The sequence below is a fragment of the Vicugna pacos genome, chromosome 28 (assembly GCF_048564905.1).
Source record: "Vicugna pacos chromosome 28, VicPac4, whole genome shotgun sequence".
NCBI classification, from domain to species: Eukaryota; Metazoa; Chordata; class Mammalia; order Artiodactyla; family Camelidae; genus Vicugna; species Vicugna pacos.
The window spans coordinates 5,611,716-5,626,044 of record NC_133014.1 but is presented as its reverse complement, the minus strand read 5'-3'; the positions used below and the strand labels follow the sequence as shown (position 1 = coordinate 5,626,044).

The window sequence follows — 14,329 nt, the reverse complement described above, 5'->3', positions numbered from 1 at the left end:
ACTGCACTCAAATCTCCGGAAACCGGCTGCATGGTCTTCCACTAGCATGATGATTTCTGAATGTGTCTTCTTGGGTCTGGCGTAAATGCTTTGAACCTCAAATATCTGGATGATAATTAACCGTTTTTAAAAGTGAAATTTAAAACCAACTGTGAGACATTTCCTATGAGAAATGTTTGAAGTATCCAGTGACTAACTGAATATTGTAATAAGTGTTTGCGTACAATTCATTATGTACATATGTAACGTTACAACAGCTGATAACATTGGCCCACAAAAGATGAGGTCTCAGTGACACCTGACGGCATGTTATCAATGTCAGGTCTTCAGGGCTGTGCTTCCTGACCCACCTGTGCAAACAGAAATTGTGCTTTTTGTCGTCTGTGTCGTCTCGTGAATCCAGTCACAGGCTCTCTGCCTTTCATGTCTTTGAATCGATTACTCTTTCTTATGAGCTTTGAATAAAGGAAAAAAAATATGAATAGGGACCAATTTAAGTAACACCTGACATTCATACTTACAGCGCTTACAAGCGATGGTGTTAACGTCCACATTTGGTTACGCAGCCACTGTCCTTAATACTGATCATTTGCCTCGGGTTTTCCGAGCGTTGGGTCTGCCTACCACTGTTTGTTGGAATTTAAGTGATTCTCTTTCTGTTACTTTACTGACATTACTGGCCAGTTGCCTGTGGTGTGTTTTGCTTAGCTCTCATACTGTGACTTATACTTAGGGACTACAAAGAGGAGAAAACATACAAACTTTAAAAAACTAAGTCACCAAGGGACAATTCTTGAAATTTGTCTGGGAGAAGAGAGTGTGAATGTAGTTCTAATCTTCAGTGCTCTAATGGAATCGTTGGCTTTCGTGTACAGCCAGTTTTCTCACCTTTTTACAAAAATAGCGTCAGAAGTCCGCTTTATTCCCAGGTGCTCCCCGCATCAGTGCTGTGGGGACGTGCGTTTTCTGCTCGGCTGGGTCTCTGTGCACTTGTGACACTGTGGTCTCTGTGCCCAGACCCTGTGATCTGGGCTGGGGTGAGCTGTCCAGGTGTCCCTGTGATGTGAAGGCAGAGAAGCATCCTGCCTGGTGCGGGGGAGGGGCGAGGTGGGAGTCAGGGTCCTCTCTGCCGCGGCCACTGTGTCGGCGAGTTAGGCCTACATGGTGGGCCTGGAGTCTGGCTTGGGATCACGGTGCCCCTGCCAGTGGCCTTGCAGGTAACAGTTTATGCAGACTGGCTTTTTTTTTTTAAATAGCTCTTCCTCTTCATTTTTTGGGTAGGGGGGTAATTAGGTTTATTTATTTACTTAGTTATTTCTTTAGTGGAGGGCCTGGGGGTTGAACCCAGGACCCCGTGCATGCTAAGCACATGCTCTGTCACTGGCTTTTTTGGGCTAAATTTTCTTTGTAAGTAAGAGTTTCTATGGACATGTATGTCGTGATGTCTGCTCTCCAGCATTCTCAGCCAGAACAAGTGGTCACTAGAACTCCTGCCTGGCCCAAATGTCTGGCTACTTTATCTTAAGGTGTCCACCGTGGTCCAAGTGGGTGATCAGCCGTGGACACTGTGAAGAAACCATCTGAACTTCAAAATGAAATTTCCCCAACAGACCCTTCAATCTGCTCCCTTTCCAGAGCAGTGCGTTTCCCCTTGTTGAAAAGGAAGGAAACGTCTTTTGTTTGTAAAGTGTTCACACTTTTCGTATGTATTTCACACTTGAGCCTCACAGTCTGGAGAGTTGGAGAGAATGTTCTTGATTCTCACCTCTCAGATGAGGAGACTGAGAACATGGGGGTCGAGGGCTTGTTGGAGACTAGTCTGCTGTCGTGGGTCGGTGTCTCCTGATGCCCCAGTCCGTCAGACTTGGAGGATGGATCTTTCCTCTTTACATAATGTGTGTTGAATGTGTTTATCTGTTTGCATTGTTACAGAGATTTATACACATCACCCCAGCCTTCTTCTCTCTCCTCTCATGAACGAACCCACCCACACACACACACACACACACTGAGTCTGGGCCCATTCACTTGGGAGGAGTCTGTCTGCATTCCCAGTGTGTAGTCACTGTAGGTACCTTCTCTGTTGTCAGAGAAAACACAGATCATGTTTGTTTTGTTCAGTATTAAGCAGGATTTGGGTTTGGGTTTTTAAAAACTTGGCATTTCACGCTGCTTACAAGTGACCGTCAAGCAGACACTGAGGGATGAGAGCGCCTGGCTTCTGACTCAGCTCCGTTCGCCATGGGGCCGGCCGTCCTCGCGGGGAGGAGTGCGGCGCCTTGCACCCCCGTGTGGTGTCTCGGTGGTCCATACCATCACGTATTACATGCTTTAGATCTCGGAGGCCGAGTTGAAGTTCTTGGGAAAGCCCTCAGCTGCAGGATTTATAGCTACTGACCGCCAAAGGGATCGGTGAGGGGCCGAGACACCGGGGCCGGTGGTTTGGGGCGCTCCGTTGGGGCGGCCCTGGTGCTTCCCTGCGGGTGACTTGCCGGCCGGGTGATTTCTGTGTGACAGGAGTATATCCGGCGGCAGCTGGAAGAGGAGCAGCGGCACCTGGAACTCCTTCAGCAGCAGCTGCTCCAGGAGCAGGCCGTGCTACTGGTAACGCCCCGCGCGCGTCCCGGGCTGCAGCGGGGGGTCCCCGAGCAGGGTGTGGCCATGCCGACCACCAGAGCACCGTGGGCAGCGGGCTCACGGGGAGACGTCCCCGTGGTCTCACCGCTTTGGGCACATCTCGAGGTGGCCTCTGTTCATCTGTCTGTTTCCTGTGACTTGGTGAACTGTTCTCGTTGGGTCGACAGACAGGGTTTTGAGCAGAACCTGGCACTCGGTGAACAAGCTAGAACACTGAGAGCAGAAGGTCCAAAGCACCTTGCCGTAGGGCTTTTACCTAGAACCCTCGAAGTACCCTTCGAAGCCACCGAAGGCGGCGTGTAATTGCGGTCTCTCACCCCGTGCAGGGGTTCTGTGGTTAGCGCCCGCGGGCAGGGTTCCCCGCAGGCGAAGTGCCAGGTAGGCCCAGCCGCGTGGCTCTGTCCGAGGAGAGGAGCGGAGGCGCCTGTCTTCCAGGAAGCCACCCTGCGGGCGGGCTGGGCGCGCCGCCGGAGCCACGCACTAAGTGTGTCCTCTCCCCCCCAAGGAGTGCCGCTGGCGGGAGATGGAGGAGCACCGGCAGGCCGAGCGGCTCCAGCGGCAGCTGCAGCAAGAACAAGCCTATCTCCTGTCTCTACAGCACGACCACCGGAGGCCGCACCCGCAGCCCCCGCAGCCGCCGCCGCCGCAAGAGAGGACCAAGCCCAGCTTCCATGCCGCCGAGCCCAAGGCCCACCACGAGCCGGCCGAGCGGGCCCGGGAGGTACAGCCGGGCGACAGCCGAGCCGGGGGTGGGGGGCGGTGCGGGGGCCAAGCTCCTTGCTCCTCTCTGGTTAGTGTTTCTGCCTAGAGGACCAGGGGGTGAGCGCTGAGCCAGGCGGGGAGAGAGGAGTGTGTGGCGGAGTCTGTCTTCATTGGAATGAGGGGGTGGTGGCCGGGGTGCCTCTGTCTGCAGAGCCCCCACGAGATGGGGCGGCCCCTGCCCGGTTCACCGGCTCCCGGCCGTCAGGGCTTGTTCCCGAGTGGGGCGCTCGGGCCGCCTGAGCCTCTGGGAGCGGGTGCGGCAAAGCAGGGCCTTGGGGGCCGCCAGGAACAGGTGCTGGTTGGTGCCCGCAGTGCGCAGAACCCCGGCCTGGAGGTGGAACAGCAGATTCTTGGAACCGGGGTTCTGCTGGGTCCGGAATGCCTTTGTTTGTGGTGGAATGAAAGGCGTTTTAGTTCCTGACGATACTCTTTGAGGAAGCTGTCTGGTTGGCTGTGGCAGGTTAATTTTTGTTCTCTGGTGTATCGTCACGTGCAATCCTAGAACTCTTGCCATGGGGAGGTTGTCAAGGCTGCCTCCTAATTTTTATCTCCATAAGTATTTTTTATTCTGAATCAAATCCTAGCCCAGTGTTATTCTTGTAATTGAAGAAAACAGAAGATTTCTCTTTAGGGTCCCTGTGCTTTCAGGCTTTCTTTGGTGTCTCTGCTTTTCCCCTACTAACCCTGAGTTGTTATGTCTTCTAATTCTCTGATGCAGGTGGAAGATAGATTTAGGAAAACTAACCACAGCTCCCCTGAAGCCCAGTCTAAGCAGACAGGCAGAGTATTGGAGCCACCAGTGCCTTCCAGATCAGAGTCTTTTTCCAATGGCAACTCCGAGTGTGTGCACCCTGCCCTGCAGAGACCAGCCGAGCCACAGGTAGCGACGGCCAGTTGGCTGTGGGTTGAGGAGGCTCACGGGACAGTGCACGGAGCCGCCAGCCTGCCTGAAATACTCAGTTTGGTTTGTTAGCACATTTGGAAAGAGGAGCAATTAGCAGGAGTGAGCTGAAGGCCGAAGAGGGCGTGGCCTCAGCTGAAAGGGGAGAATGGGGTTCTCTTTCTCAAGATGGTTGTTGTGCTTATTAAGAATATGTGCAGTCAGTGATTTCTTCCCTTAGTCTTAACGTTTCGCCTTCTCTAACTCAGACGTTCGTAAACCAGTGCCTCCTTATTCGAACGCAGCCTTTTCGGTTGAGACTTTTTAAGAAAGTTAGTGCCATAAGTACGTAGGGGGAGACCCTGGACCTTTTTTTAACTGAGATCCTTGGCTGCTGGCCAGTTCCACGAGTGGGCGGCTCTGAAATTCCATGTAGAAAATTTTGATTTGTCCAAATGTATGTATTTTCCTGGGAAAAGGGCCTTTTATCAGATTCTCAAAAGATTCAATATCAAAAAAAAGGTTACGATCCAGTGGGTCGGGGTGGATTTCCCTGAAGGGGGTCAGGGCGAAGGTGTTGGGTCGGTCCCAGGTTCTGCCTTGTCTGGGGGGGGGAGGAGAGAGCAGATGGCAGAGGTGACCGATGTCAGAGGTCTTAGGGGTCCTTAAAACACTGGTTCCCACTCCTGCTGAAAATAGTGGACTCTCAGGGCATTTTGCCCCGTGCAGCTGTGTAGTCTAGAATATTGGGAACAGTTCTTGAGCCTGAGTTTACCTGTCGCTGATGTTTGCATGTGTTGGGGGACAGAAGTTCTGAAAAACAAAACCCAGATGAGGATTTGAATGTACTTTACGGTTAACATCCTTGGTATGGAATAGTTTTACAGTGAAAAAGAAGACCCAGGATTACGCCTGGCGGGGCGGGTGTGGGAGGGCGGTGTTTACGTGGAACCAGCAGCTCCTGATTCGCAGAAGAGCTGCCCACAAGCAGGCGGGGCAACTCCGGGGAATGAAGGGGGAACAGACAGGGACGCAGAGGGAAGCAGGACGTGGGAAGGGAGGGGAGAGGGGCCAGTGGAAGAGGTCTGATGAAGGTTAAACTCACCAAAGAGAGAAAATCTTACCTCTGTGGCCACTAACAGTTTAGAAAACGGGAGTTCCTGAATTATGAAGACTGCTTTTCATTACTAATGATTAATTAGCGCAGTGCCTGGAAATAGTGTCCCTGTCCCTTTTCTACCTAAAATTGCTTTTGGCTGAAACCTATGCTTACGGAAACCTACTTCAGAGAAAACTTTTTCTCGTGTAGGACTTCATTTTAAAACTCATTTTTTAAATTATAGCTACAGGTAATATTTTCAGTTACATGGCTTCCCCCTGAAAATCTTCAGCATTTTAGAAGTCTGGGATTATGTGACTCTCACCTAGAAACCGCAGGCCTGGAACTAGTTCCGAATCTCACGTTCGGCAGGGTGGAGCCATCCGTGATTTGGTATTTAAGGTTTTTGTAGCAGTGGTATAATAGGTGTATAGCTAGAATTATGTAAATTGTGATACTGAACAATTATTTTAAAAGAAAAAGTATAATTTAAAGAAATTGCGGGTTATTCCAGAGATTGCTTTTTCAATTTAAAAGCAACCAGAGAAACTCCATTGACAAGTAATTGTCTTATTTCTTCAGTTGTCAAGTAGATGGACTCCCCCATCCATCAGAGTGCTGTGTATTTCTTAAGACATAAAGTTCTTTTTTTCCTAACTAGTATGAAGACATAATGGAGTTATCAAGGGTTTGAGTGTCTTAGGACTTGGGAGAAGAAAGAAGGAAAATTGTTGCTGTATTTGGAAAGTTGGCGGCTTTTAAGTTACACTGTTACAGTCCTTCGGAATGCAGGGGGAGTTTATCTTTGCATAGTGAATGTGTGGCTCTGTTGTCCCTGGGTCTGAAAGCTTGCCCTGCCCTCTAACGTGCGGATGGTAGAGAGGTCTGCACGCCTGGCCGTGTCCGTCCTGTGGTCTCCTTCCTCTGTCCATCCAGTCCGCTTTGACATGGAAGTGCACGTAGCAGGTTGATCCCTCAGGGGGCTGTAGGAGGCTTTTTCTTTCTTTTCTTTTCTCTTTTTTTTTTTTTGATCTTTATGTTTACTGCTACCTATATGTAACATCTGTCTGGATATTGAGAGTTTTCCTTATAAACGTGCATTTGTTCTTTTCCGCATAGTGGGCTCCCCAGACCTCTCCGCTTAGAGCGTAACTGTTTCCCTGCTTGGCCGACCTAATTCTGAGCCGCCCCTGTGCTCTGCCCCGGCTCCTGCTTGGATTTGGTATTGACCAGAAAAGCGTTTTCTGCAGAACGCATTGAATGTTGTGTGTTTTGTTTTCTTGTAAGGTACAGTGGTCCCACCTGGCGTCTCTCAAGAACAATGTTTCCCCTGTCTCGCGATCCCATTCCTTCAGTGACCCTTCTCCTCCCAAATTTGCACACCACCATCTTCGCTCTCAGGACCCATGTCCACCTTCCCGCAGTGAGGTGCTCAGTCAGAGTTCTGACTCTAAGTCGGAGGTACCTGAGCCCACCCAAAAGGCTTGGTCTAGATCAGACAGTGACGAGGTGCCTCCAAGGGTAAGAAGCAGAAAGACAGACGTGTGCTTCTTTTTCCTTTTTGTTATTTTTTTTTTAAGTATTTGTTTCCGTTAAGGGTGTGGTGACATCACCAGAATTAAGGGGCAATGAAATTGCAAAGGAACTTTTTATGCTGGGGAGAAAATTCCGTAATGAGGCAGCTTTATCCCGCTGGGCCAATGAGCATTTCACGGTTGTTGCTAACTGTATTTCAGCACAAGGGAACGAGATAATTTAAGAACACCCCTATAAAGAATGTGCTGCTAGAGCAAATAGAATCAAAGTACATTTCAGCAGCTGTCTCGTGTAAATTTATACAGAAGCTACGAAAGTAGACTTCATCCCATTATCGATGTCAGAATTTTCAGAAGAGGTCTTAAAAGGGAAAAAAATTAACATACGTTTCAAAGAATGATTTTTTTTCTAATTGAGGATTTTTGTTTTTATTTGGATGGGTTTTTTTTTAATTTTGTTTTTGTTTTTATTTTTGGTTTTGTAATTACTTAATGCTGAAATTGGACAAAAAGGCACATTTTAATTTAATTTTTCTCCACTTGGAATTTGCTTCCTCTGAATATTTTCTTGCTTCCTGCAGTCTTTGTTTCCTGCTGATCCATTTGCAGCCCATTATTTGGTTTCTCTGAGCTTACTTTCCCAATTCTCACATTATCTCGGCAAAATACTCTGTTATGTCCCCTGCCGCAGCTTCAGTGCCAGCACCACTTAAGTGTCACAGAAGCACAGAAAGGTGGTCCCGGCTCCTTTACGCCTTTGACTGCATTTCCTGTCTCTGTTGAATCAGCGCAGGGCAGAGAAGGGTGGGGTGGGGTAGGCCGGCGACTGTCAGGCCAGGGTGATGAAGACTGCCTCAGGGAGATGTTTTGGTAGGAAATCTGTTGTCTTCTCCCCCTCGTGTTTTCGGTAATTTAACCACTGTGTTTTGTACCCAAAGGTCCCTGTGAGAACAACGTCTCGGTCCCCTGTCCTGTCCCGTCGGGACTCGCCGCTGCAGGGCAGTGGGCAGCAGAACAGCCAGGCAGGTCAAAGGAACTCCACCAGGTGAGAGAGGAGGGGCGCTTGGGGACAGTCTCCTGCAGTCCGTGTCCCCTGCTCTCATAGAGATGCTCACAGACCTGGGAGTTCTGGGGCGGAGAGAGGAGTAGCTTGTCAGAGAAAAGGCCGTGCAGTCCACTCTCGTGAATAACATCGAGCTGACCTGCAGTGAGGCGAGGGGCTCAGCTCGGTCGTTGTGGCCGGTCTAAAGGGAAGGCCACCTGTCTCTGTGAGTCGAAGGAGCAGCGGGGAAGGGAGGTCCTGGAGAGCTGTAGCCCCAGAGAGCTTGTTCTCTAGAGGGCGGTCCCGGGCCTTGGGAGTGGCACAGAAACCAAGCACAGGCCATGCAGAAGGCAGGGGTTGACTTACAGTCCGCAGTAAACTTGTGACTTAACCACATAATGGTGGTATTTTCAGGTGCCAGAGCTGTTCTGTTGTATACAATGGCTATGAGCCACACGAGACTACTTAAATTTGAATTTAACTTAATTGAAATTGAGTAAAGATAAACTGAATTTCCTTAGCTGCACTAGCCCCATTGCGGGTGCTTGGTAAGCACGTGCAGCTGGTGGCAGCCCTGTTGCCCGGCTCAGTGTGGAACGTTCCCATCACCTCAGTGAGTTCCAGGGCCCAGTGCCTCAGAGGAGGACGAGGCCGTGTGGCGTGTTCCTGCCTTGATGAGCGCGGAACCTCCGAAGGCAGCCTTGTGTCCGTGGTGCTGCGTGTACCATTCACAGTGAGGTGGATGACAGCCCAGACGCTGCAGGGGTGGACAGCGGGCTACTCCCGTGCCTGCGTCTGCGCCTTCATTCTTACCTATGAAACCCGTGTGGTGGTGTGTCCGAGTCGGGGCCGCACCGTGGCCCGTGTTCTCTGTCGCGTCTCCAGCCCAGCTCGTGGACAAGGGAGGGGACTGCATCAGTGTCAGTTGTTGAGAGCAGTGATGGATAGGTGCCGTGAACGGTGTGATTTTGTGTGTAATTATATAGGTGGGATTTTTTATAATAAACTGAGTTTGTAGCTATGAGAGAAATAATGGCACTTCTAGACCGAACAGTAGCGTTTCTTCTCGTAGCTGATGAAGGTCAGCTAGTGGTGGAATATCTTTCAGCATTGCTGGTTCGTTAAGATACCTGAGATTGAGTGAATAACGTTGCTGTAACTTGCGGTGCATTTAACGATCAGTGCTGTTTGCAGGTGGATTTTGTCATTTTTTCCTACATTTCAAAGCCCCCAGCGCACACCGTGCGTGCTTGTGACTTGGCGCTGCATCTTGGGATAACGCATCGGCTGTTCTCTCCTCTTGTCCAACAGCAGCATCGAGCCCCGGCTGCTGTGGGAGAGAGTGGAGAAGCTGGTGCCCAGGCCCGGCAGCGGCAGCTCCTCGGGGTCCAGCAACTCAGGATCCCAGCCCGGCTCCCACCCCGGGTCCCAGAGCGGCTCCGGGGAGCGCTTCAGAGTGAGATGTAGGAGGCCTTTCCTTCTGCCTTCCCCGTGCACCGTGTCGGGCTGTGGTCAGCACAGTTGACCCTGGAACAACGTGGGGGTCAGGGCCGTGTGTAACAGCGTCCCAGTGAGGTTCTGATGACACTGACAGTCATCATAACTTTAATAATAAAGAGTTAAGGTTAGAGAGCTTGACATGCAGAGCACTTTATGTGCAAGTGTGTGTGTGTGTGTATGGTGTCTCCATTCTGTAGATTCACGTAACTGCAGGTCATTGAGATTAGGTAGCTTGCCCAAGGTGATCAGCTAAATGTCCAGGCTGAGACTTGCACCCACTCTTTTCAGTATAAACTCCACCAGTGTTGTCATCAACATTGGTTATTTTAACCTATCATAATAATAGATTAGTGAAAATTCTTTCTGCTGTGTCACTGATGTAGCATTACAAGGCATTGTGGGCACGAATTAGTGAAGGGTGACGCTGGAGGATTCTTAGGAAGGCGTCAGAAATCCTGGGGTTCAGACTTGCATGTGGGGACCTTGCCCTGAGTGGGGCTGACTAGTGGGCGGTGGGGGGCAGGGCCGGGTGCGCGGGGCTGCCTCGTAGCACACACTCAGATGTTGACGTGTTTGCCTCTTGTCTCTGAACTTCACAGCATCATCCAAATCTGAGGGCTCTCCATCTCAGCGCCTTGAAAATGCAGCAAAAAAGCCTGAAGACAAAAAAGAAGTTTTCAGGCCTCTCAAGCCTGCTGTAAGAATTGCACAAAATCAGTTTTACTTCTTTCAAACTTGTAAGAACTTTCTTTTAAAGCTGTTAGTAACGGGGCCTTGCAGATTTGAGGGGTTACAAGGTAGGCCGTTGTCTCTCACACACGCACACCCACAGCCCCTCTATTTGTGTAAAAAGTCCAAAAGAAAGACAATCTTTTCTGTCTCTTTGCTTATTAGCATCAGTCTTTATGTGTTCTTGATGAGTTGGGCATTTAAAATACTGGCTTTTAGGATAAGTTTTTTTAACATCATCTTCTTAAGCTCCCCTGTGATTTACATCTGCCCTGGGGCACGTGGAGCGGCCGAGGTGACCGGTTCCCTTGCTTCTTGGCCCTCGTTGCCGTGGCCGACCCGTCTGTGCACGCTGTGGGTTAAGCCTGCTGGAGTTTGATTTCTCGCTGAACTGATTTCTGTGCCCCCCTCCCTCTCTCTGCCGCGCTTCCTGTGCTGTGTCTCCGTCGATGGCGGCTCTCTGGCCCAATGGACCCGCTGTGACTGCAGGGCGAAGTGGTAAGCCCATCTCTGAACTCTGCTTCCACTGCCACTTTATAAACGTGGCACCTGCCCCACTTCATTCCTCCTGCTTCCTCAGCTGCCGCTTTGTTCTTTTCTAGAAGTAAAACACCCTAGACTTTCGCTTCATCTTTTTTAACGCTCAGAATTTGCTGCATGCGTTTTTTATTATGAAATGTAGCCTTTTAAAACCACTTTTTAAAAAGCTACTGCTGTACTCGTGAGGCTGTTGGCAGGCCTCCAGGCCTGTCCTCCATCACCATTACCTCGGAGGCTCAGGCACAGAGAAAAGCTTGTTCTCAACTCTTTACTTTGAAAATTTTTGAGTGGAAAGATAGACACTTTGGTTGCTGTATGAAAATGTAGAATGTAGATAGCAGTCACGCTTGGAAGTTATAGTTGAATAATTGAGTCTTAAAAGATCTCAGTACAGAAGAACAGGGAAGATGATGGGTTTCACTCTGGGGCTCCTCCGGCCGACGTGCGTGTTCACGGGGGAGCCGCCTGCCCGCAGCCGCACGCGCTGACCTTCCTCGGTCCCCACACCAAGGGCCTGGCTCACGAGGGTGGCGGGGTATGGACGGTCAGTGAAGCTGCTGAGAGCCGAATACAGCGTGACTTCACTCTTAACGTTGTAAAGGAATTTAAATTAAGTTTACTTGGAGATTCTTAAAAATAAAAGTTGCAGTTAAAAATAAAAACAAATACTTTAAATCACCCCTGTTGAACTAGAATCTTGATTTCTGGAAAGCCTCCTTTAAAAAAAACTTTGTCACAGGGGCCGGTGTCTATAACAAACTACAAGCCTCTGCACACATTCGTTGATCTCGAACCTCACCTTATAATTGGAAAAAAAAAATGCTATCAGCTCATAAGTGGATGTTTTTCTTTTTTTTTTTTTTTATCGGCTGTAAGTTTGAACTACGTGCACCATCTTTAACTTTTTAAAATGTTTTCTAGTTTCTGTTCATCTTGTGACTTTTAGGGGTCTTTTTCTGTCCAAAGCTTGAAGAGCTCCCTTTCACACGACCCCAGTAAACACTGTGCAGGATGGTCTCCCAAACCCAGCGCAGCCGCCCCATCCGCAGTTGAGCGGGAGCACCTCTTAACCCGTGCCGTCTGCTCTCCTGCCTCCCTCACCTGGCTCTGTCTGTCCCCCTCGCTAGGATCTGACAGCACTGGCCAAAGAGCTGCGGGCAGTGGAAGACGTGCGGCCACCACACAAGGTGACAGACTACTCCTCCTCCAGCGAGGAGTCGGGGACGACGGATGAGGAGGACGACGACGTGGAGCAGGAGGGCGTGGAGGAGCCGGGCTCCGGACCGGAGGACCCCCGAGCAGCGTCAGTCCTGCTGTGTTTGCGAGGATGCGTGTCCCCCTCAGCCCTCTTTCCACGTGGAAGCGGGGTTTTCCAAGCCTCTCCCAGGACCTGTGAACACCTAATGTTCCATGGAGCCAGGAGATGGCCTTATGTCCCCTGCTCTGCCCTGGTGTGCGTGTCTGTGCCTCTGTCCACCACCCACTGTGTGTCTTTTCATTTCTTCGTGATAAAAGGGAAATTGCAACTCAGTTACCTCGAGGAAGGTTTATATCTGCAGCCTGATCTCGTCTTAGGACTCTGAGAAGGTGAACAATCTAAACGGTGTATCCTCAACTCGGTTATGGCCTTCACTTCCGGACTTTGTCTCGATAGGTCATCTCTGAATTTGAGCAACGGGGAAACGGAGTCCGTGAAAACCATGATTGTCCACGACGACGTGGAAAGCGAACCAGCCATGACCCCGTCCAAGGAGGGCACCCTGATCGTCCGCCAGGTACCCGAGTGTCCTCGCTGTCAGAGGCTGAGCTTCTCCTGTAGTCATTAACCCACTGCTCATTCACTCACTCACGCTGTTCCTACATCGTCATCTGTTGTCATGTTAACCAGACCCGAGGGCAGCGTGTCCGGGGCGAGGGAGGCAGGTGTGCTGCATGTCCCGGAGGCAGCCGGCAGTGTGCCCATCCTGCTCCTCTGCATGGCCCGCACGGCGCTGAGCCTGCAGCTGTGTCCTAGTGCAGGGAAGCACGGAGGGAGAGCCCGGCCTGGGCGGGGCAGCCAGCGGCTCCGCACGCAGCTCCCGGCTCTGAGAGTCAGGCAGGGGCCTCCTGGAGCCAAAGGGTGGGGAGGTCCCTCTTCTGTGCTCAAATGTCAGTCTCCCCCTTGTTGAATATTATATGTGTCCCACCCAGATGTGCTCAGTTTGAGTTACCAAGTTTTAAACTGTCTGTTCATTTCTTAGCTTAGATGGAAGAAAAGTGATTCGCTTCTCATTCATGTAGAACAGGGCACCTGTCTAGTCCTTTGGACTTTACCCTGAGTGTCTTTCATGCTGTGGCCTTGCCTTCTGATAGAGAGCGGGAAGGACCTGGTCTGGAAAAGACCAGGATTCAAAGAAGAGACAGGGTACTTTCTAGAGCTTTAGACAGAAAGATTTAAGAAGAAAAGCGGGGGGGGAAAGCCCACCAGCGTTTTGATAGGAGCCGCTAGTGTGGCACACGATCCAGACCCGACAGCCAGTGCCTTGAGCGCGACGGCTGCCAGGGGAGGTACTCAGTGCTGCTGGCTGAGCTTAGGCACCTGGCGGGGAGGCGGCAGTCACTCTGGCCGATTTCCTCCAGGCTTTTCCTTGGTGACGTAACAGAGTTGAGGAGTCACACAGCACCGTGAAGGGTCAGGTGTCAGCAGGGCGGTAGGCAGGGTCGGCAGTGCCTGAGCGAGCCCAGTGTGCCTGTTTTCTCTGCAGAGTACAGTTGACCAAAAGCGCGCCAGCCATCATGAGAGCAATGGCTTTGCCGGTCGCATTCACCTCTTGCCAGATCTCTTACAGCAAAGCCATTCCTCCTCCACTTCCTCCACCTCCTCCTCCCCATCCTCCAGCCAGCCGACACCCACCATGTCCCCACAGACACCCCAGGACAAGCTCACTACTAATGAGGTATGTCTCGCACCACAGCTGGCTGCTCTCCCAGGGTAGGACCAGCACGGCCTGGTAGCTAGTTTGCAGAGACCTCCCCACGCCCTCACCTCCCCCACCCGCCCGCCTTCTTCTGTCACCCCCCTCCCCCCACCCCCAAGTAACATGTTTCAGATCTGCATACAGGACCCTAACCCTGGATCAGCTTCCCTCCAAACTTGCCAGTTCACTGTTTACTTTTCTCTAGATAAGTGTAGTTGCATGGCTTTCCTTACTCAGTTTATTTTTCAAAAAGTCTAAATGAAACGGTTGCTGTGTTCTCAGATCCAGTATGTATTTGGCATGAAGTTCTGGTGGTCATCTGCAGAATCTGCCCTTTTACATTCTGTTTATCCAATATATAAAACAGAGAAAAATGTGCTTAAGCAGACGTGGCCTTATCTGGACAGACAGGCACCTCCTTCAGAAAGGACTGTGTGGGGGTTTTGGTTTTTGCTGGGGGTTGGGGGGCTTCCTGGTTGGTTACTCTTACTTGTTTTTGCCAACCTTGTTAAAAGGACGTCTCTCCTTGAAATAGATAATCACTCAGTTTAAGAGGCCAATTGCTTTTTGGGGAAACCTAGGAAATTAGGTTGTTAAACAAGAAGGACAAAGGTCTGGGCATGCTTTTAATTCCAGATTTTGCGTGGG

General features: G+C 50.6%; 1 protein-coding gene across 50 annotated transcripts in view; it reads left to right on the top strand.

Annotated features, from left to right (window-relative positions):
* MAP4K4 (mitogen-activated protein kinase kinase kinase kinase 4) overlaps positions 1 to 14,329 on the top strand; it is a 141,599-nt gene that overhangs the window by 110,988 nt on the left and 16,282 nt on the right. For 2 of the 50 annotated variants that reach the window (XM_072951254.1, XM_072951285.1), the window contains exons 14-23: positions 2,518 to 2,604; positions 3,236 to 3,358; positions 4,118 to 4,279; positions 6,666 to 6,899; positions 7,852 to 7,958; positions 9,270 to 9,418; positions 10,055 to 10,152; positions 11,852 to 12,027; positions 12,379 to 12,499; positions 13,469 to 13,660. In XM_072951254.1, the coding sequence (XP_072807355.1) occupies positions 2,518 to 2,604; positions 3,236 to 3,358; positions 4,118 to 4,279; positions 6,666 to 6,899; positions 7,852 to 7,958; positions 9,270 to 9,418; positions 10,055 to 10,152; positions 11,852 to 12,027; positions 12,379 to 12,499; positions 13,469 to 13,660 (1,449 nt within the window). Of the gene's footprint in view, positions 1 to 2,517; positions 2,605 to 3,142; positions 3,359 to 4,117; positions 4,280 to 6,665; positions 6,900 to 7,851; positions 7,959 to 9,266; positions 9,419 to 10,054; positions 10,153 to 11,851; positions 12,028 to 12,378; positions 12,500 to 13,468; positions 13,661 to 14,329 lie in introns of all 50 variants that reach the window. The other 48 variants (XM_072951253.1, XM_072951255.1, XM_072951249.1 and 45 more) reach the window with 32 other exon arrangements.